Source organism: Vitis riparia, chromosome 6 (genome assembly GCF_004353265.1).
Source record: "Vitis riparia cultivar Riparia Gloire de Montpellier isolate 1030 chromosome 6, EGFV_Vit.rip_1.0, whole genome shotgun sequence".
Taxonomy (NCBI): Eukaryota; Viridiplantae; Streptophyta; class Magnoliopsida; order Vitales; family Vitaceae; genus Vitis; species Vitis riparia.
The window spans coordinates 14,060,105-14,081,766 of NC_048436.1; the positions used below are offsets into that span (position 1 = coordinate 14,060,105).

The 21,662-nt window shown below is 35.5% G+C and overlaps 5 protein-coding genes and 1 long non-coding RNA gene across 8 annotated transcripts; 3 read left to right on the forward strand and 3 right to left on the reverse strand.

The window, feature by feature from the left end:
• The first annotated feature begins 572 nt into the window (after nucleotides 1-572).
• LOC117916365 (structure-specific endonuclease subunit SLX1 homolog 2) lies at nucleotides 573-3,207 on the forward strand. The gene is made up of 4 exons (XM_034832322.1): nucleotides 573-1,039; nucleotides 1,388-1,526; nucleotides 2,034-2,167; nucleotides 2,274-3,207. The coding sequence occupies exons 1-4, from the start codon at nucleotides 909-911 to the stop codon at nucleotides 2,965-2,967; spliced, it is 1,098 nt and encodes a 365-aa protein (XP_034688213.1). The 5' UTR covers nucleotides 573-908; the 3' UTR covers nucleotides 2,968-3,207.
• A 1,201-nt stretch (nucleotides 3,208-4,408) lies between these two features.
• LOC117916363 (CBL-interacting serine/threonine-protein kinase 10) lies at nucleotides 4,409-7,149 on the reverse strand. 3 transcript variants are annotated; one of them, XM_034832319.1, is made up of 2 exons: nucleotides 7,045-7,149; nucleotides 4,409-6,431 (listed from the first exon to the last, which is right to left on the reverse strand). In XM_034832319.1, the coding sequence occupies exon 2, from the start codon at nucleotides 5,999-6,001 to the stop codon at nucleotides 4,655-4,657; it is 1,347 nt and encodes a 448-aa protein (XP_034688210.1). In that variant the 5' UTR covers nucleotides 6,002-6,431; nucleotides 7,045-7,149; the 3' UTR covers nucleotides 4,409-4,654. The 3 variants fall into 3 exon arrangements, with proteins under 3 accessions (XP_034688210.1, XP_034688212.1, XP_034688211.1); XM_034832321.1 differs by lacking the exon at nucleotides 7,045-7,149 and adding an exon at nucleotides 6,556-6,775; XM_034832320.1 differs by lacking the exon at nucleotides 7,045-7,149 and adding an exon at nucleotides 6,533-6,775.
• A 1,369-nt stretch (nucleotides 7,150-8,518) lies between these two features.
• On the forward strand, nucleotides 8,519-10,773 carry LOC117917009 (pentatricopeptide repeat-containing protein At1g08070, chloroplastic-like). The gene has a single exon (XM_034833246.1). It carries the CDS (start codon nucleotides 8,519-8,521, stop codon nucleotides 10,553-10,555), a length of 2,037 nt encoding a protein of 678 aa, XP_034689137.1. The 3' UTR covers nucleotides 10,556-10,773.
• Nucleotides 10,774-13,732: 2,959 nt separating this feature from the next.
• Nucleotides 13,733-14,685, forward strand: LOC117916036. The gene has a single exon (XM_034831841.1). It carries the CDS (start codon nucleotides 13,907-13,909, stop codon nucleotides 14,507-14,509), a length of 603 nt encoding a protein of 200 aa, XP_034687732.1. The 5' UTR covers nucleotides 13,733-13,906; the 3' UTR covers nucleotides 14,510-14,685.
• An 803-nt stretch (nucleotides 14,686-15,488) lies between these two features.
• Nucleotides 15,489-16,614, reverse strand: LOC117916039. Its single transcript, XR_004651498.1, has 2 exons — nucleotides 16,427-16,614; nucleotides 15,489-16,178 (listed from the first exon to the last, which is right to left on the reverse strand). It is a non-coding gene; the product is annotated as an uncharacterized LOC117916039 (long non-coding RNA).
• Nucleotides 16,615-17,960: 1,346 nt separating this feature from the next.
• Nucleotides 17,961-20,758, reverse strand: LOC117916034 (protein THYLAKOID ASSEMBLY 8-like, chloroplastic). The gene is made up of 3 exons (XM_034831839.1): nucleotides 20,327-20,758; nucleotides 19,180-19,570; nucleotides 17,961-18,337 (listed from the first exon to the last, which is right to left on the reverse strand). The coding sequence occupies exons 1-2, from the start codon at nucleotides 20,693-20,695 to the stop codon at nucleotides 19,181-19,183; spliced, it is 759 nt and encodes a 252-aa protein (XP_034687730.1). The 5' UTR covers nucleotides 20,696-20,758; the 3' UTR covers nucleotides 17,961-18,337; nucleotide 19,180.
• Between the last annotated feature and the right edge of the window lie 904 nt (nucleotides 20,759-21,662).

Genomic DNA, 21,662 nt, shown 5'->3' on the forward strand with positions numbered 1-21,662 from the left:
AAAGAAAATAATGAAGTTATGGATGACATCGAAGCCTTTTAAGCATATTTTTTAAAGGTCCAAACATTTAAATTTTTAAAAGGTCCAAATTTTATTATTTTTTACAAATAATTTTTCAAGCATATTCTCAAATGGAAAACCAATATGTTTCATAAGTATTTCCCGAAGGTAAAATGAACGGAATAAAAATAACAATTGACTAAACTAAAGAATGGGGAATACTCTGGTTGAAGTGGATTTTAAGGTTATGTTTGGTTCCGGAAAGTATAAAGAAAAGAAAAAAAATGCTATGAAAAATGATTTTCTCATATTTGGTTGTCCTATAAAATATTCCAAAGAAAATTAAATATAATTAAAATTAGTTAGAAACTTATGCATTTTAAAATTATTTAATCTTTATATTGGTGAGTTAAAATAAATAAAATGAATTTGAAATAACAAATAAAAATAATTTATCATCTTTAATTCTATTTTTTATTTTCCTTCACTTTTTCTTTTCTTTTACTTTTCCTCTCTATTTTCTTTCCTTTGCATTTTTCCTCAAATTTTCTAAGAACCAAACATAGGCTAAATGTTTAATTTGGGCAAATTCCACCAACCCATGGATGCCACCGTTTAAATTCGTCAAAGTAATTATCAAATTTCAAAATCATCATGTACTATGGTCTTGGACACACTTGATTATTGCTTAGGAATATTTTGGCAACTCACTTTGTAACATGGATTATTTTCTCCTTCCAAATCAAATTTCCCTCACACTTATTACTTCGGGTTGGGCCCTAAGCGAGTTGGGCTTTGGATTTAAGAGATTCAAACTACGTGAGTTAAGTGCCGACTCGTTTATGCAGTAACGGTCAAATTTCATTCTCATCGAAAACAAGAAGAGAGAGAAAGAGAGGCAGAGAGTGATGACGAAGAGAAAGGGGCGATCAGAAATCTCAGAAGAAACCCTAAATTCAGAGGAGAAAGGCGGTGATTTCTTTGCCTGCTATCTACTGGCTTCCCTCAGCCCCAGGCACAAAGGCCACTCCTATATCGGGTTCCTCCCCTTTTCCCTTCTTTTCCATTTTTTCCGCTTCATTCTGTTTGGTTGCTGAGAAAAATCTAATCCGAAGAAGCAAAGAAACGTGGGATCTCACGATCGTCTATTTTTTTTTTCTTGCAATATCTCAGCACCCAAAAGGATTAATAGGGTTTCTGTATGTGTCTGTATCTATGTGAACCACTAGGGTTTCTTTCCTTAAATTACATTTTTTTTTAAACCATTTTTCGCTGTGGAGACTTCGCTTCTATTCTACTTTAGCAGCAAACCCTAATCCATATTAACCTTTTGGTTTTAATCTTATGGTCAAATGGCTCGAATTCTAATTTGTCTTCCAAACTACAGATTTACAGTTAATCCAAGGCGTAGAATCAGGCAACACAACGGTGAAATAACGTGTGGAGCATGGAAAACCAAGAGGAAGCGCCCTTGGGAAATGGTTCTATGTATTTATGGTTTCCCAACAAATGTTTCTGCTCTTCAGGTTTGTATTCCTTGATCATTAAAGCTGAATTTTTAATTTCTTGCTCCAAATTTCAAATGGAGTAGCCATTTGTTTCACAATTTTAGAAGCATTAGAATAATCTGCAAACATTTCTTGTTTCAGGAATGTTATGCATCTTTTGACAATATTTTCAAAACAGTTCTTAATAATAAGTTTTTGAGAACAATTTTAAAGTTGCTTTCAAAAATAAAATTTTGTTTTCGAAACGTGTTTCTCCACCTGTTCTTTGTGAATGTGCCCTATGTAGAATGCAAAAATTTCCAATCTATTTTCTTAGTTTCCAATTATTTCTTATAACACTTTACAAAAAATACCCAAAAGCAGTTTAAGACTTACTTTAAAAAATCACCTTGTTTTGAAAACAAATTCTCAAAACACCATTTTCAAAATTTCAAGTTTCTGTTCAAAAATATCTCCTATGGGTTATCTTGCTCTATGGCCTAGTTACCAACCCATTTGAATGTTCAATTTGTTTGAAACTTGCAGTTTGAATGGGCGTGGCAGCACCCAACAGAGTCACTAGCCGTCAGAAAGGCAGCTGCAGGTTTCAAATCCCTTTCTGGGATTGCCAATAAGATCAAACTCGCGTACACCATGTTCACCCTCCCGGCATGGCAGAGGTATTGACATTTTCTCCTCCAATTTTTGATAGATAAGACGTGTTTTTCTGCATTAAGCTATATGGGTTTCTCCTCAGATACTCATGTCTTTTCTATATGTTATCAGCTTGAACCTCACAGTGAACTTTTTCTCAACAAAGTATACAAAGCATTCTGCTGGTTGCCCAATCTTGCCAGAGCACATGAGGGTGCAAGTTTCTCCCATGGATGAGCTTCCATGCTATTCAGGAAGTGATCAGAGTTTCTTTGACAATGCCAGGGGCGATGAGAAAGAAGAACTTGGTGAAAGAGGCAGCAGCAGTGATGGATTTGATCAAGTAACGGCCCATGAGGAGACTGCTCTGGAGCAGTTTAGATGGATTGAAGAACATGGCTTGAGACAACCAGGGGACTCACCCTCTCCAGAAGTAGTTCATTGTTCTGGAAAGACCCAAGAAAACGCCATGAGACAACCTGCAGACTCGCCCACTTCAAAAGATGAACATAGACCACCATTTTGTCTCATTGATTCCCCAGTGAGAACATCTTCTCATAGCACAGAAGGAACTCTTGATGATAAAGATACCTCTGGATTGAGCAAAGAAAATAAAGTTCTGACAATGAAACAATTGCCAGCTACAGTGGCTGCTGATAGAGGTAAACCAAAAACCAGCAGTCTCGATACCTCTTGTGAAATTGAGGTTATAGATCTATTGAGCTGCTCACCTGCCTACAGAACTAACCCATGTTTCAAGAAGAGAAGAGCTGCTACTGTCCATCCTGAGATCATTGACTTGACCAATTCACCCATTTTTGTGTAGCTGTAGTATGCTGGGTGTTTTACTTCCAGATAACAGAGAAAGAATAAGAAACTTTTTATCCTGGAATAAGCATTGCTGCATTTGGTAATAATGTATTCTAATCTTTTACATTCCTATTCCTTGACTGCATCAATTTTCTTTAATTTAAATTCACAGATTAGATTTTGTAGTGTTGAAAAACAGCCACTTTTTCTTGATGGTGTTGTGCACTTGTTAATGAAAATGCTGAGTTCCTTGTGATCTTCCACAGCTTGAAAGATCTCACTGACTTAATAATGATGATTGACAAGGAGAGACATGTTCAGCCCCATACCCATCACGCAGACAGAATAATAAAGGAGGGATGACTTGAACCTGAGATCTCCAATTAAATGGAGTTTTGATATCACGTTGAGTAAACAATTTTTCTAAATGTTATAAGCTTTTGAAAATTTGACATTTAGGCTCGATCGCAGTATGGCAATACCATGAAAGTATTTATCTACATAGTGTGGGGCTTCGTGAAGCATGACTGTCGGATTTGTTTCTTGGGTTTTAACCTAATTTACTATTTAGGTATAAAATAATTGTACTTATTTATATCTGAATGTAGAAAGAAACAGTAAGCAGAGATGGAAGGCTGACCCTAAATTCAAAGTGACTGATATTATCTTACCATATGATATATATAGTCAATGGGCACTCTCCATTATGATTGAGTTTGGGAGAAAATCCTTCCCCGGGTAACAGTTGGTCCTTGGCCATTTATGCTACATGATCAGTCTGGACAAGAGGAATCATAGAGGGTCATGGTAATCAGATTACGCCCACTTAACTGCAACCAAGGGAATCTCTAGAAAAGCTGGGTAGCTACATACCACATGAACCTAATGACTCATCAACTAACCTACACCTCAGAGTCACAAAAATCATCAACCTAAGGTGATGGCAAAGGGGCCTATCCATATATATTTCTTATTTTGTATGTACATAAATTGTATTCTCCTTTCTATATGTTTCTTTTTTTGGTTAACTCAATTGAGGTAGACCCTCTTGCAATTCTCAAGAATCACACGTAGGCCACACATGCTGGATTGATGGACAACTCTCAAATTAAGTTTTGATAAGGGAGTGTCACCAAAATCTCTCCCCCCCCCCTCCCCCCAAACAAATATCTCATCAGATCAGTCAAGGTTGGCAATAACTTAAACACAATGCAGGAGGATTACTGGCAAAAAATCGAGTAACCATACTCTAAGATCACAAAAAAAAAAGCTATGGTCCAAGTACATTTCAAAACTTTCAGTCATTGAAACTGGTTTCTCAAGCACCAATACATCTCAAACTGGTTTCAGGGGGTACCAAACAAGGACATATAATGGGTTACTAGGAAACTTGTGTAGGCCGAGAATATTAGTTCTCTATCTTTCTAAATCGGCAAACAAATAAAGATTGTTTGTACTTCAGGAAAAGCATAGCTGGTAAACTTATAAAACAGACAAAGAACAGCAAGAGGAAGTGATTGAAAGATATCACAATCTGTTTGACAAAAGAAGTTATAAAGCACAAGCACCAAAAGAACAGAGTCTATTTAAATAGGTAGACTACACTAAGGGCGAAGACAAGATTTAGAAACGGCAGATTATGAAGATACACAACCAAACAGAATATATCATTCCCCATGAAAGAACTGACTATATAAGAACAGTCAGGAAAGCTGCTGTTGTTGCTGCTGCTCCTCACCTTGCCAAGTCCAAACGATATCTTGGAGAGCAGGTCTTATATCTTCTTTCAGTAGCTTCTGATATTCCAACGTATCTCCATTAGACTTCTTTACTTCCACCAAATGAAAAGATGGTGTCACCTCAAAAATCTCTGCATCAATGGACAAGATTCCTTTCTTACCTTCCTTCAGGCCCTCAAATTTCATGAAACCTGCATCCTTCTTCATCACTTTCAGCCTCAGATGCTTGGCAATTTCTTCCAGTCGAGAGATGATGACAGCAGCAGGTTTTCTGAAAGTAAATATTGCCTTTTTCTTTTGACAAGGTTCCTCAAACAAGCCAGACAGATCAAAACCAGCAGAAATAGAGATGATATCGAAAGCATTCAGGTTTGTAGGTTTGGCTAACTCTTGCTTTGCTTCAGAAGCCATACCATTACTTTTGCAGGGACCCGAAGCTGCATCTGAATCCAAAGGAGCCATGTCCTTGCTTCCTGTTTCAGATTTTATCTGTTTGGATTTCAATCCTCTTCTGAACCAAGAACTTTCCTTGATTTTGGCAATGGAAATTCTAGTATTGGGATTTGGATCCAATATCTTTTGAAGCAACCTGCGTACATCTGGTGAGAACCAATTAGGGCACTTAAACTCTGCCTTACTAATCTTCCTATACATTTCAATCAAATTTGAATCATGAAATGGGAGATAACCCGCCAGTAGGACAAATAAGACCACCCCACAAGACCAAATGTCAGCTTTGGCCCCGTCATAGCCTTTTTTGTTGATCACTTCAGGAGCAACATAGGTAGGAGTCCCACAAGTGGTGTGGAGTAGCCCATCTTGATGCTTGCATTCAGCCATGGCACTTAATCCAAAGTCAGAGACCTTTAGGTTATCATTCTCATCCAACAATAAGTTTTCCGGTTTCAGATCACGGTGATAAACTCCCCTGCTATGGCAGAAATCAACAGCATCAATCAGCTGCCTAAAATATTTCCATGCAACTTCCTCCTTTAGCTTCCCTTTAGCCACCTTCTTAAAGAGCTCACCACCTTTAGCATATTCCATAACAAAGTAGATCTTACTTTTGGTGGCCATAACCTCATAAAGCTGCAAAACATTAGGGTGTCTAGCCAGTTTCATAACAGATATTTCTCGCTTGATCTGATCTTTGAGCCCAACCTTCACAACCTTCTCTTTGTCTATCACTTTAATGGCCACACTCTGGCCAGTTTTAAGATTCCTGGCATAGTAAACCTTAGCAAAGGTACCTTGCCCTAGCAATCTTCCTAATTCATATCTGTTCATCAACACAGCCCCTTTACTCTCCATCCCAATAAACAAAAGCTAACACACAATAAAGCCCGAGTCTCGTCTGCTTATACAATATATGCTATTTACAGAGCAGGGGTTCTAAATAGTAGAAGAAGCTCAACCGTCCCCACACAAGTAATGTATGAACACACAACAAATTCTATGCTCTACTGACCCATCTTGCTTTTGGGCACTGAGAGAAAGGGAGCTGCAATTTATGCGCTCAGTTTCATCAAAGATGAGGAATGGCAAATGGGGTAAATATGCAACATCAAATACTTCAGAGAGAGAACGCTGAGCACTCAGATACATCTTGCAGCATTCCCTGGTTTTTCCTTTCGAAAATCAACTGAATTATGCTGGAGAAGAAAAAAGAGGAGAAACTAACAAGACTTTAGTCGAATACTCGGTGATCAAGCAGAAAAATCGTTCAGAATAGGGTTTAAACCTGAATACCAAAACAAAAATCATTATTAACACTTTGAAATAAATAAAGAAATTAGAATCAACACGCTGAATCATATTCCTAATGCAAAAATTCATGGAAACCTTAGCACAATTATCAAACAAACCAGTCTCTTTCAAATCCTGAAGACAGAACCCAGGATTACTACAATAAGAAATGCTGAAGGTTAATAAAAAGCTTCAATAGCCTTTTGGGTTTGCTATAATCGTTCCTCCCAACCCAAACAAGAGCGCAGAGTAAAGCTACTTCCATGAAACAGAAGTGGGTTTTTAATGATTTCAGAAGAATCCAAAAAACTAAAAGTAAAAAAGATTTTTTTTTTAATTTTTTTTTTCTGTCATTTGCAGAATTCCTCAATACTGATTAAAAACCGAAATTCATCGCAAAAATCCCAAACTGATCAAATGGGTACAAACAAATTCATGCAAATAACAGAATCAGACACCATATCAGTATGATCAGAGCCTCAGATGAAACTTACCAACAAAAAATCCATTTTTTTTAAATAATAAAAAAAAAAAAAAAAAAGAAAAAGGAAGAAGAAAGAAATCTAGTGAAAATCAAAAGATGCATAGAAGAATTCACATCAAGTTACCGCTTTTCGAAGATTTGATCCTCCAAGAAGCAATAGCAGTGAATTTGAAATGTGAAGCCTTTCTAAGGAATTTTCATACGGTGTTATTAAATAGAAATGGATTAGAGAGTTATGGAATAAAATTGATCATTTTATATTTGACCATTTCGAGTGGACCAACGCTCTGGAGGTTTCTCAAACCGCACATCTGTCCAAGAGGCTCCACGGTGGAGCCGCCACAGCTCCTCTTACGTCATATTTCATGTAAGTTAAAGGCCTCACTCGTACTTGTAGCCAAACCTCCACCGACTTGATCTTCACCCTCGATGAAAATATCAGTAATTATATATTATTGATTTTAAGAATATATAAAATATATTGATAGATATTTAAAAAAAAAAAATCTATATAAGTATAAAATTGATTAATATTTATAAAAATACAAGAAAACTCCATAAAAATGAAATTATAAATATAATAAATATTTTAAAATTATTTATTAAAGAATTTGATATATGTATAATATGATTTATCATATTTGATAATAATATCTATATATCGATAAAAATATGAATTTTATAAGTTTACATAAAATATTATTTCATAATAATATTATGATATTTAATTATAATATGTCTAACTTAAAAATATATATTAATATTGGAATTATGATCCATTTAATTCAATTGTATTAAATGATATAAAATAAATTATGATATATGTATAATTTTTTAATATTTAATTAATTTATTAATGATATTAAAAACACTATGAAGAAAATTATTATGATAATTTTTATATTTTTGGTAATTAATAAAAAGAATTTTTTGTATTTAATTATAAAATAATTATAATTAATTTGCTCTCTAAAATATTTTTTTAAAAATATTTTAAGTGCAATACATTTAACAAATGACAAACTTGTGATTTGATGAGTTGAACCCTAAACCTTTTATTTGGGGTTCGAATCCCTTCAACGGCTAAAAGAAAGGAGCCATTTTTGAGAGTGCTCTGTAGTGTGTTGACCTGTGTTTAAACGATGTTTCTCCTCAAAAATATCGTATTGACGTCTCCCAATATACGATATATCTGGAAAATGTTTGTATTATAGAAAGGAAAATAAAAAAGTAGTTCTTTGAAGAATTTGTCATGAAAATAAGGTTTCTTTTAGAATAAATTTAAGGGTAATTTTGTATAAAATATTCTTAAAAATAAGGTTCTTCAGAAAGGGTTTTTTTTTTTTTTTTTTTTTTAAGGACGTTGACAAGCAAAACCTAAAATCATTTTCTCTCATCATTCGTCAAAGCTCAATTATTTTATTTATGTTGATATCCATCAAACATAAGTGAGGTCAGTGTCGAGCCCATTCATGGTCTTTGTGTGCAGGCCCAACCTACTCAATATGGGCTTGGAGCCAGCCCAAACATTGTGGCGGGAGTTCCAACTGTAAATTGAAACAAAAGCAGAGTAGAAGACGTACCATGACAAAAGATTGATGACTTCGATTCCCAAAAATCTATCATCTCTCGCTGATTATCTAGCTTTCAGATCGCAAAATGCCTTCTTAAACCTCAGTGAATTACAACAAATCCATTGTCAAATCCTCACCAACGACTATTTTCATTCAAATTCTCTTGTCACCAACTTTCTGTCTTCATGTTTTCGTTCTCAGAAGCCTCGCTACGCTTTGGTTTTCTTGCAGAATCTGAAAAGCCCAGACCCATCTCTGTGGAATTCAATGATTCGGGTTTCATTGGAATCTGGGGTTTGTCCGGATTTTCTGGGTTTTTACAGTGGGATGCTCCGTAATGATGTGCTTCCCAGCAAAACTTCATTTTCTTTGATTCTCCGATCGTGTGCTATTTCGGGTGAAGCCCAGTTAGGTGAGGCTTTTCATTGCCAGATAATGAAGATGGGTTTTGAATATGACATGATTTTACAAACTGGGTTGCTGGATTTTTATGCTAAGGTTGGGGATTTGAAGTGTGCCAAGAGGGTGTTCATGGGAATGCCTAGGAGAGATGTTGTTGCGAATAATGCGATGATTTCAGCGTTGAGTAAGCATGGGTATGTTGAGGAGGCCCGGAATCTGTTTGATAATATGACAGAGCGTAACTCGTGTTCGTGGAATTCCATGATAACTTGCTATTGCAAGTTAGGTGATGTCAATTCAGCTCGTTTGACGTTTGATTGTAATCCAGTTAAAGACGTAGTTTCATGGAATGCCATAATTGATGGGTATTGTAAGTCGAAGCAACTAGTGGCTGCTCAGGAGCTGTTCCTTTTGATGGGATCAGCTAGGAATTCTGTCTCTTGGAATACCATGATCTCAGCATATGTTCAATGTGGGGAGTTTGGAACAGCCATATCTATGTTCCAACAAATGCAATCTGAAAATGTGAAGCCGACTGAGGTAACCATGGTTAGTTTGCTATCTGCCTGCGCTCATCTTGGCGCTTTGGATATGGGTGAATGGATTCATGGTTATATAAGAACAAAAAGGTTAAAAATTGATGTTGTTTTAGGTAATGCTCTCATAGACATGTACTGCAAATGTGGGGCTTTGGAAGCAGCCCTTGATGTCTTTCATGGCCTTTCCAGAAAGAACATCTTTTGTTGGAATTCTATTATTGTAGGATTGGGAATGAATGGTCGTGGTGAGGAAGCTATAGCTGCTTTCATTGCGATGGAGAAGGAAGGAATTAAGCCAGATGGAGTGACCTTTGTTGGGATTTTGAGTGGGTGTAGTCACTCAGGCTTGTTATCTGCAGGTCAAAGATATTTCTCTGAAATGCTTGGAGTTTATGGGTTGGAACCTGGAGTTGAACACTATGGCTGCATGGTTGACCTCCTAGGTCGAGCAGGTTATCTCAAAGAGGCATTAGAACTTATAAGGACCATGCCCATGAAACCAAATTCAATGGTGTTGGGAAGCTTGCTTCGGGCATGTCAGATTCATAAGGATACCAAACTGGGTGAGCAGGTGACCCAGCAACTATTGGAGTTGGACCCTTGTGATGGTGGAAATTATGTATTCTTGTCCAATCTATATGCCTCCTTAAACCGGTGGGATGATGTGAATACATGCCGGAAATTAATGATCAAGAGGGGGGTGCATAAAACACCTGGATGCAGTTCAATTGAGGTGAACAATATAGTACATGAATTTGTGGCTGGAGACACTTCACATCCTCAATTCACCCAAATTAATGCATTTTTGGATGAGATTGCAAAGGAATTGAAAGGGCAAGGGCATGTGCCAAATACTGCCAATGTGCTACATGACATAGAGGAAGAGGAGAAAGAGGGTGCAATTAGATACCATAGTGAGAGGATTGCTGTTGCTTTTGGACTTATGAGCACACCTCCTGGAAAGACAATTCGGGTCGTCAAGAACCTCCGGACATGCAGTGATTGCCATTCTGCTATGAAGCTTATATCCAATGCATTCAAGAGAGAGATTATTGTGAGGGACCGGAAACGCTTTCACCATTTCAGGAATGGGTCTTGTTCCTGTAATGATTACTGGTGACTGATGGTATATACTGTTCTTTTATTGCCTTAATTATACGTGACAACATTATTTTTCTAGAGGTGAATACATAAAATCCCAGCTCGATCAATTGGTACAACAAACTTTGTGTTGGTTTGCAGTTTTGAAATCACTTTCAGCTATACTGTTTTGATCTTGGGGCTTTTTTGGAACCCATTTATGTCTTCCTCCATATTATATGAGTAAATGATCAACATTCAAAGGGTGAGCAAGCCACAAAATTCTGAATTGTGTGGTGAAATTTTCTCCTATTGCCATTTAAGTATTAATTATTAGTTTTAAATCTGAAGGTTTAGGGTTCTTATGCCTGTTTTTGAATGGCTGACCCAATATTTGTTCTTATATGTGCATGAGGTAGAGTTTCAGTTGTTTCAAATCTGAAAATATTCTTCTTTGTTCTCTTATATATTTACCTGGATATTAAGTGTTTTTTTCCCTTTTCTTTGGGTTAATTCTCCACTCACTATTCCAATCTCATCTCGTTTTTTTAGATATTTCATGTAACAACCCGCACATTAGGCTGTCTACCCAATCACCTTCCATGGTGACATAACGTCTGTCTCATGGATAATGGCCCGGTCCTCTCATGCAATTATTGTCCATTTATGAGCTCAATGGGTTCTCACAACTTTAAAATACATTTATATGGTTAAAAGGAGTTCACTACATATACAGTATTGGAAACATTTTCTCCTATATGATATGGAATACCATATTTTAATAATCAGAAATATTAATTAAAATTTCATTTATGATTAATATCAAGTAATAATCTTATATCTTTTAAAGCTCCATAAAGTGTCTTTGCATATATTGGATTTTTCTTATGAATGTTGAAGAAATTTGAATCAATTCATTGACTTGCCATTCATCTTTTCATAGTTTTTCCTATCTACCCTGAGAAATAGTTGAGATTATTTGCCTATTTGAATGTGTTTTTGTTGTTAAAGTTCTCGTTTTTACTCTATCTCAATACTGAGGTACATGAGAATAGAATTTAAAAACATAGAAGTCAAATTTTTACACTCCCTTAAAATCAGCTCTTGCTCGATTCCTTATATTACTGAACTTAGGCAACAAATCAGACACCATTGTCTCAACAAACATGATAGCTAACCCTTAATTTTTGGATCCATCCTACTTGAAATCCTCCTTTCCCCACTAACTTAACCAAATTTTCCAAGAACGTGTTTGAAAGTGGTGGTTTTCTATTCATATATAGATGAGTGGTTTGGTTACTGTAATACTATAAACTATTATTATGATTAGGACTTCATAACTGCAATGACTGTTTCATTCTCCTTTGATGATTTATGCATTAGCTTTATGTCAATTCAGTACGATCAGAAACTAATTATATACTGGAGATTGTTAAGAAGTGTTCATCACCTTACTAAGCAACAACTGATGCAAAACAAAAATGTCTTGTAACATAGCAACTAAATCAAAAGTCTAGCATAATTTAGGGGTACGTATGGGAACATTGTCGAAAATACTTTTTTGATGGCACTTCTCAAGAATAGTTTTACAATGTTTTTGAAAGCAAAAGTGTTTGAAAGCTTGAAATATTTTCGAACTTTTTTATGGGTTTATAGATATTTTTTTTAAAATAATTTTTATTTTCAATCATTATTCGTTTTATATAATTATTTTTTAAAACAGACTTTAAAGAATAATTAAAATATGTTCTTAAAAACAACCTATTTCACAAGTAGTTCCCCAAAAACTGGTTTTTTATCCAACAGATTTTAAGTCTGAAAAATTGTTTCCTAATAATTCTCTAACTCATCAGACTGGCCTATCAAAAAAAAAAAAAAAATTCTCTATAATCATCAGACTGGAGGAGATATGCAAAAAACAGAATGACCACGAGAGACATGTGCTTCAAGGGAGCTGCTCTAGATCTAGCCTCTAGGGTCTATTAATAATGACATGGGCCATTATTCTTCATTGGCTCTTCACTTACGTTCATTACTGGCATAACATTCTAATGTGTCTGTAAAATGTAGGTAAGGGCTAGAACTTTACCCTAATTCCTTTTGTTCTGTTTAGTATTCTTTTATCAGCAATGGCTATGGAGGGAGTCAAGGGGCAGGTTCACTAGGGGTAGGTTCTATTGGAATTACCCCACAGCTTGTTAAAGTCTAATCCTGTCATTGGCTCTGGTCACTTCTTTCATCAGTTTCATGCACACACCATCACCATCACCATCACAATAAAAAAATAATAAAAAAAAAGGGAAAAGAAAAGATTTGACTTGCCAATTAAATTCTATTGAAGTCTTTTTCAAATGTAATAAGGTTCACTTATTAAATTAATGGGATGTTGACACCGACAATATCTTGATTTAGGTGAAACCCTAAACCTTGTGGAGCATTGCCCTTGCTCATTCAATCTTCTAGATTCATCCCTGATGCATGAGATATGGTTCGTTTAGTCAAACATTACTTCATGCTTGCAAATTATTTTTAAAAATAGTTTTTTATTTTTAAAAGTTTTTCAAGAATTTGTTACAGGTTTAGAGTTCCGAGCAACAATTACAAATATGAAAAATATTATGAAAACTTTATAGTATACTAAATGTATTTTTATTAAGGATTAAAACGTCGAGAAAATTATTTTTTATATTTGAGTTTGTAAACATAATTTTATTCTGGAATCGAAAACATTTCCAAACAAAACCTGAATTTTTTGAGTTCATTTTTTTTAATATATTTTTAGTGCATCGTTTCTCAACTAGCATGGCACATGCGTGTATTGAAAGACATCACAATGGTTATTTCATTGTGATGGTAAAATAACCATGATAGCCGGCAAAACATAAGCATCATCGTTTGGAAGTTTGATTAAATTATAGTTTGGTTTGATTACACGTTAATGTCACATCCTAATGTCAAATGCCTGCCATCAATTAAGAATTAAGTAAGGCACACAGGATGATTGGTGCCTCCTCACATGGATTAGCAGTTCATATGGGCAGGGCCCTGGGTTTTTTCAGGCTTCTCAAAGGTACATCTGATTTGACTTTCTCATTAAAGAGTGCATGCTCATGTTTTTCAAGTTCTATAGATTATAAATTGTAGAAAGTTTGGATTTATTAGGTGGAACCCAAGAGATGAGGACTCGGTCATAGGCCAGACAGATTTTACTGTAATGCTAGCTGTATATAAGGAAGTTTGCCTGTACTACCTCCAGTGTGTTAAGTTCAGGTGTAGGAGCTTGAACCAGTCCTTCAGAAGATCAGGGGTTCTGTAAATGTTTTCCTCTTAGCTCAGCTGTCTTCCTTTTTGCTTTTTTGGTCTTCAAATTTTTGTGGGTTTGTGAAGAAGGATGACAAGCAGGAGAAGCTCAAATGATTCTCAAAAGACCCTGAAAATCGAGCAGGATGACAGGTTCTTCTCAAGGCTTTTAGCCAAGGAGGTCCCTGTGGGAAACTCCTCATTTGGGGTCTACCATGGGGAAGCATCTGCGGGAGTTCCATTCACATGGGAGTCTCAACCCGGTACCCCTAAATTCAAGTTCCCGGAAACCCCTCTCCCACCTCTCACACCCCCACCCTCTTACTATTCCACCACCATGAAAAACTCCATGAAAAGGCACTCAAAGCCCGGGTTCTTGAACATCATCTTCCATAAGCTCACTTCAAGGAAAATCAGTCTTCCAACATCTCCCGCCTCTTCCACTTCCTCATCGTCCTCATCATCACAGTCAAGGTCGTCTTCTCCAACAACCCCTTCAATTTTCCATGCTCGAGTCCGAAACTCAAGCAGAAGACGATCATTTGATTCAAGGGCATACGAAGAAGACTATGAGCACGAATCGCCTACTTCAACCTTGTGCTTTGGGATTGGTTGCAGAATGGATTCTAGGTTTGGAGGCTTTCTGTTCAACTACCATGAAGGCATTCCTAGGAGATTTTCTATAAATTCTTGATTTTTAGAGGGCTCCTTGTTGGTTTAGAGTATGCCATGCCTTGCTAAATGTTGCTGTATGATCAAAACATGGCAATAATAATAATAATAATAATAATATATATATAGACATGGTAATCTCTATAGTTGTAGTATCAAAAGAAGAAATTGTGCCGCGAGCTTGGATGATTGAAAATACATGTTCATCTTCTTCTTATGCTTGACACTGGAGAATGTCTACTTCATCATCATTTCCATTTCCAGAACATCTGTTTGAACAATCACTAAACTATATCTCCTTCTGTTTTGTTGAAAAGTGAGTCAATGAGTAAGAATTATTAGGAAAAACAGTGAGATCTGGGTTTAGCCCAATAATCATACTGATGGAAAAAAATAGATGTGTTCGGCATGTGGGAATAAGAATTAGATTAGTAATAAAAATAGACATGAATTATGCCATCATGTGGAAGATAGGAATCAAAATCTTTTGATTTACATGATAATTTTCTTAATACTTATTTATATATCTAATAAGTAATTCAAACATGCAATACTATTGAATTGAAGTGAATGATACCCCCCTCTTCTGACAATTATTTTATATACTTTAAACAAGTAAATAAATCTGAGTGGAAATTAAAAAAAAGGAAAAAGCTTACTAATGCGGGTCAGATCTGCCCATTGCCCATATTAAGAGTGAATGCAATTTACATATTATTTTGCTAGTCAGCTAGTGGCAGTATGGGGTGCACAGTTCCATTAATGCCCAATCTGGAATCTGACTGGAGAGGCGTGTGAATATGAAAGTGGAAGGTTCAGAATTAATAGTGTGTCAGATGGTTATGATTCTCAACTTAGAACAACCCACCATGTGACCACAAGTGGGATCATCACATACTTTAATTTGAAAGTCTCCAAATTGGATGGTTAGGAATAGGGTTGTGTAGTTTGATGTGGGTGTGTTCGGATTGACTTTTTGAGAAGTAAAAACCCTAGAGAAGTCTCCCTTTACAAGTGCCTTCTTGACTCCATTACAGAAGCTATTAGTCCATTAATGATCTTACCAAAAAAGAAAAACAAAAAACAAAAAAAAAAAAGAATAAAAACCATATAACTGTAAAAGGAAAAAGGGAAAAATAACATCAGTCCAACCAAAAATTTCCACTCTGCGGCCCCTGACAAACATGAAAGTCTTTAACACAAGACATGCCCAACAGGGATGAGTCAGAACATCCCCAGAAGAGTAAATGGGTTGGCTGCTTGTTTTCCTGCTTACCTTTTGGGCAACAATTGGATGAATTAATGGCAACTCTTGTTACTTATCATCATATATATTCATATACATATCTTAACTCTTCATGGTTTTATACATACAACTATTTAACTTCCTCATTATATAAAATTTGCACATCTTTTGCAGGCACCTGCTAAAAAAGAGGTGTTCTTTTCAATTACATGAGAACAGATTAAAGAATTGATTAAACTATGAAAAATTCATGTACTTTTCTACAAATTAAGTTTTTTACTACCGTCTTGAAGTGATTAAAGAATGAAATGATCATGTACTTATCTGCAAATAAATTTTTATGCCATAAATAGATGAGTAAATGTATAGTATTGGGGTGTACCTAGGTAGGCTGCCTCTTTGAAGGTAATTCCAATGCTCCAAGCAAGGAGTTCTTTCCCTGCAACTGATCAAAATGATATTTTTCCAGTTATTAATTTATACTTCAATTGTCAAGTGAACAATTAATAATACATACTATCTCTGGATTGTGGACGATAAAGGATATGATGAATGACAGTTTGAACTGATAATTAGTGATCCATAAATGGATACAATGGCGTCATATGCACCCACCCTCCAAAATCCACAATATTTTAGCTGTTTAATTTTGAAATAGAAATAGGCAACTATCAACTAAAGGCCAAGTCCTACCCGCATACTCACAAGCTCCTCCCAAGCATCCTTAACTTCTGTCTTCCCATAACCAGAGCTATATCCAGGCAAATCAACAACAGAGAGTTTTGATCCAAGGTTGAAGAAATTCATGGTCTGCAGATGAAATATTAGTGGTTACCATGCAAATCCCACAAGATCCCATAAGGTACAATTCTATGAAAACTATTGAACCTGAGTAAGCCCAGGCTTGTCTGACATTCTGACTAGACCCCATTGTCCGGTAAGTGCATTTTTCAGTGATGATTGGACCACCTAGTCAAAATGCCGCTTACTTAAAGCTCATGATGAAGGTGAAGCAAAAGAAACATCAATTTGGAAGTCATTCAAGGTGATTTCCCCAAGGACACCATCTCTGAAAGCTTCTCCCAAGGCAGAGAAGGCTTGGCATACTACAATCTTTTCCTTCACCAATCTATGGTTGAAAAACTAGTCCAAGCATCATCTCCTGAAATGCAATGACAATTCTATTGGTTTGTATATTTTCTCCGTGGAGAAACAAGATAAATATGAGCTTGAGAGCAGAACTTACAAGGCACTGAATTCATCACATTTAGTTGTGACATCTTTTCCATGTACAAGAGAAAACTTCACTCCAAATTAATTACTCTACCCTGTTACATAATCAAATAAATAGTCGACTAAGAGAAAGAAGTACCAAAATGGGTGTGACATATATGAATAAATGAATTTTTCATAGCCAAGTTATATAAATCATGGATTAATATCCTCCAATTAATTAGTGCTATGATAGAATGTTCACCTATTAAATGTATATCACACTAACAAAAGTACTTACACTTAGTACCATTCCATTCCCCAGAACATATTCACCAATGATTCTGCAATCTGTGGTGCTTGCCGCCATACTGAGCATCTATGGTGCAACACTAACTATGGATGCACACTCGGGTCCATTGTTTCCTGCAGAATTCATGGTTAAAATACCTCTCTGCATAGCATGAGAAGCACCAATTGCAATGGAGTCAGTAGTAAAATCAACTGCTCCTCCCAGGCTTAATGAAATTGAAATGATGTCAACCCATCAACAATAGCATAATCAAAGGCAGCTAGTATATCTGCATCCTCGCATTCTGATGCATGGCAAACTTTAGAAAAGGCAACCATTGCAGATGGACCCCTCCTCTTGCAGCTCCTTGTGCCAACACAGAAAAACTTGCGGTGTTCACTTGGTTGGCAGCTGCTGTTGAGGCAGTGTGGGCACTGGGTTCCATGACCAACCATGTCCCTCACAAAATCATCAGGAGCTTCCTTTGCATTGTAGTTTCAACCTTCAATGAGCTTCCTGCAAAACTTGCAGCAGAATAAAAACAGAGGAGAGAGATGCAAATTAGTTACAAGGTGAAAGAGAGGAGGAGTGGATTTGATTATCGTAAATGTAATATTTTGTAATTAGTAATTGTTAACATTAATTTTTATGACAATATGCGAAAGGGGCTGATTTTAGAGTGATGAAAGAATTAATAACGTAGTCAATAAATGAACGAGTTAAGAAGATAATCACATAAAGCTGACATAAAAGAGAAAATAATATGATTATTATTCATTGTTAACAAAATTTATTGTCAGTATGAAAATGCATGCAAGACGAATGTAGAGCATTCCTCTCTCTCTCTCTCTCTCTCAAAATGGTTCACATTTTTATGGAAAAATGTAGAGCATCTCTTTCTCTCTCGAAAAAGGAAAACTTCTTGCAATACATCAGACTTTATACTCAGAGAAGCTCCAACTACTGAAGCTAAGTGAGATATGAGCCCTTTTGTGGTGGAATTTCCATGCTCCTGTTTCCACTTGTAGAACAATAAACCCTTCTCCTTCACATTCTCTGTCCAATCTTGCCTTCAATTGATGTGAGCAATTCTTTGAAACCTAAAACCAAATGAAAAACACACAAGAAATATCTCATTATGGAAGCAATACTGTACCATAACAATCAAAGTGGATGAATGCAACTCAATTTGATAATCCAAGCTCCAGGCATGTCCTGTAAAATATATGCAGTAGACCAGAACTAAGGCATGGAAGGAAGATTCAAACTTGAAAGCATTTTCAATTCCTGTCTTGATAATTGCTTTCATCAGCTAGATAATTTGTGGAGGGTGTTGCCATCAAAATTCTTTCCAATAAGAAAGGACAAGGTGAAACAGTCTTCGGAAAGTAGCTGCCATGATAATAGTAGTGCTTCCAGTAATTAAGGATAAAATGTTGTTATTTTATACTTTCATCATTACTTGGGGGGGGGGGGGGGGGGGGGGGGGTGGGGGGTGGGGGGGGATTTCTTACATTCTTCAGGAAGACGTTACTATTCTTTGATGAATCTGCTTAGATGGAACTCCTTCTCACTATCAGTGGATTAGGGGTTCGGGTGAAGTAGTTCCTCACACAATCCATTGTCAGCTATTGAGGTGTCCAAGGGCCATTTCAGACTGAATATCTATAAGGGCCAGTTGAATCACGGATTACTCCACTATACCAGCCCACAATCTCATACTTCTAGGTTAATTAATGCCTTAGCAGCCTAGTAAGGACAAAATGAAAATGTCTTGAGGGAATGTTGTCATTGATTAATCAAATATGCTAATGCATATCTTCAAACAAATTCAATTATTCAAGCTAGCTAAAAGAACTCAATAAAATGGGAGAAGTACGTAAATAAACAAATTTTCAATAAACAAAAGGAACAAAAAGAAAATGGAGTACAAAATGCAAACCTTAGTGTATGCCAAATATCTCTTCTGGAGGATCATAAACATGCCGATTGGGAAATATCTCCTCAAAGTCTTGCTTGACTCTATTTCTCAAAAGGGGATGTGGCAGAAGTCCCTTCAACAATATCCTGAATGGCAACTCCTCTGGTGGATCTGGAGACTTCTTCATGTCTTCATATATGTTCATAGCATCTGCAGGTGACCCATGTCTCAAGAACCCCCGAATGACTTCTGTGTATGTTTGATAATCAGGGAACAAATCCTCCTTTCTCATATTTTCCCACAATTGCATTGCATTGTCCATTTTTTTGCATTTTGCTAATGCAATAATCAAGTCCTTATACAAATAGACATCAGGCTTATACCAGTCTTGCTTTTGAAACACTCTAAACACCTGAAATTCAATAAGTTCTTCCCCAAGGCTCAGATAAAACCCCAGAAGTTGAGAAAAAAAAGAAGGAGAAGCATGAATAGTAAAAGCCCACAAACTTGAAGATTGAGCAAGAAACAAAGGTGATTGAAGGAGTCACAATAAAACCGAATTATAGATACAAATTTATTCCCTGTCTTGCTTGACAAACACTTGCAATGATAACATTTTAATTTAGATCCCAATTCTGAAACTTTAAAATTAACAACTCATAGACCCAAATATAAAAAGCTTGAAGAAAGGGAAATCTTACATGTCCTCTGAAAATCTAAAAATGGAGATGCAGCATTATGATGAACACTTATTGCTAGGATAAACATGAAAATAAACAAACAAAAAAAATGAAATTGTCACTAACTTCAAATTCTGACAACTGAAAAAACTCGACTAACCCAAATAAGTAAAACATGAACAAAAACTTCACTAACCCAAATGAGTAAAACATGAACAAAAACTTCAAGAAAAGAATAAACCACAACCACAGTTAAAAGAATTCTCATTCAACAGTGTACGCACATTGCTCCCCAACTCTATTTTCCACTGAAACAAACAAAGCTTAGAACTTTCATTCATATATCAAATTCTAAACTCAAAATTTAATTGCTTGAAGAAAAAACAAACATAATATTAAACCCCAGCAAAAGAGAACTCTTCACAAACCCAAAGACAATAACGTGTTTTTTTAAACATGAAGAGAAGATTCAGACAAAGAAAAAGAACCTCAACAGCCAGTGTAACCTCCTCTTGGCGCTCAAGCTCAGTGAGCACAGCAATCATATCCATCTTCAGGAGCCTCAACACATGTGACTTAATGAACTTGCGAAGCTTCTCTTCATCGTCTTTGAATCTTTTCAAACCCAATATCACAAAGAGGGCTTCTTTCCCGATCAGTTTCTTCCCTCTCCAAAGGGGTCCTCTTGGCCTTCCGTCGTGGTAATGCTTCAAACCAAGGAGGGGTTTGTTCGAAGCCACTTCTAGAACTGGAAATTGGAACTTTGTAGACTCTTTAATAGGTGATTTGATTAGGCTTTGCAGGATTTTTGCAGAGAAAATTGGGATTTTTGATCTTGAAAATGCTCGAATCGCCATTGCCGCTCCAGTTGAGAGAGTCCGTCACTATCCGCTTGATGTACTCCTCTAGAGACGACGGCACCTTTCCTCTCAGAAGCCCAAACCCAAAGATTGAGCCTGATTAGCCCATAAAGCCCATACTAAAAAATAGTGGGCCAGATTGTAAATGCCTCAACCCACAATGTGTCCACATTTCAAAGTCTCCAAATCAGATGGTTAGGAATAGAGTTGTGTAGTTTGATGTGGGGGCGTTTGGATGAGCTTCTGGAATAATTACATCAATTTAAATAAATAAATCCTTCTACCAAAAATAATTATAAAACTAAACTCGTGTTTTAAAAAAAAATAAAGAACAAATAATTTGGTTAAAAATATTATATTTTTATATTTACTTTTCAAATAATAATTTTTAATAATACCTTTTTAAAAAATGATTAATATAAAAATCATAAAAATATTATTTTTTGAAAAAAAAATTATATTTTAATATATAAAAAAAATTATTTCATCTTTGATAAAATTTCTATGAAACATTTTTCAAAATAATTACTCACATACTTAAATACAAAAGAAAATATAAGATAAAAAAAAAAGAAAATAAAAGCTAGATATATAAAAATATAAGGTAAATACAAAAAGACAAAAAATATCTTTATTAATTATATTTTATTAGCCAAGTTAATAAAAATATTAGTCAAATACAAAAAATAAAACTTTTTTATTAGCTATTATTTTTTATGGCAATGAAAAATCAGTCTTTTTTACTAGCACTCACAATTATATTTAAAAAATAATTTCTTTTTAGAAACTCAAATGTAAAAAATACTTTACATTTATATAAAAAAAAATCTAAAAAATTTCAAATTTTTTCCAAAAATATTTATTTTTTAAAATTAGAAAATTATTTACTGCTTTCTCTTTTAGAAAATAAAAAGCTTAGAAAAATAAGAAATTATTTTGAAGGATGATTTCTTGCCATAGTCTT

Excerpts from the sequence above, each read along its gene's own strand:
- LOC117916036 (XM_034831841.1), top strand. The coding sequence starts at position 13,907 with ATGACAAGCAGGAGAAGCTCAAATGATTCTCAAAAGACCCTGAAAATC.
- LOC117917009 (XM_034833246.1), top strand. The coding sequence starts at position 8,519 with ATGACTTCGATTCCCAAAAATCTATCATCTCTCGCTGATTATCTAGCT.
- LOC117916365 (XM_034832322.1), top strand. The coding sequence starts at position 909 with ATGACGAAGAGAAAGGGGCGATCAGAAATCTCAGAAGAAACCCTAAAT. Across the intron at positions 1,040-1,387 it reads AAAGGCCACTCCTATATCGG|ATTTACAGTTAATCCAAGGC; the intron begins GTTCCTCCCCTT and ends TCCAAACTACAG. Across the intron at positions 2,168-2,273 it reads ACCCTCCCGGCATGGCAGAG|CTTGAACCTCACAGTGAACT; the intron begins GTATTGACATTT and ends ATATGTTATCAG.
- LOC117916034 (XM_034831839.1), bottom strand. The coding sequence starts at position 20,695 with ATGGCGATTCGAGCATTTTCAAGATCAAAAATCCCAATTTTCTCTGCA. Across the intron at positions 19,571-20,326 it reads AGGTTACACTGGCTGTTGAG|GTGTTTAGAGTGTTTCAAAA; the intron begins GTTCTTTTTCTT and ends ATTGAATTTCAG.
- LOC117916363 (XM_034832319.1), bottom strand. The coding sequence starts at position 6,001 with ATGGAGAGTAAAGGGGCTGTGTTGATGAACAGATATGAATTAGGAAGA.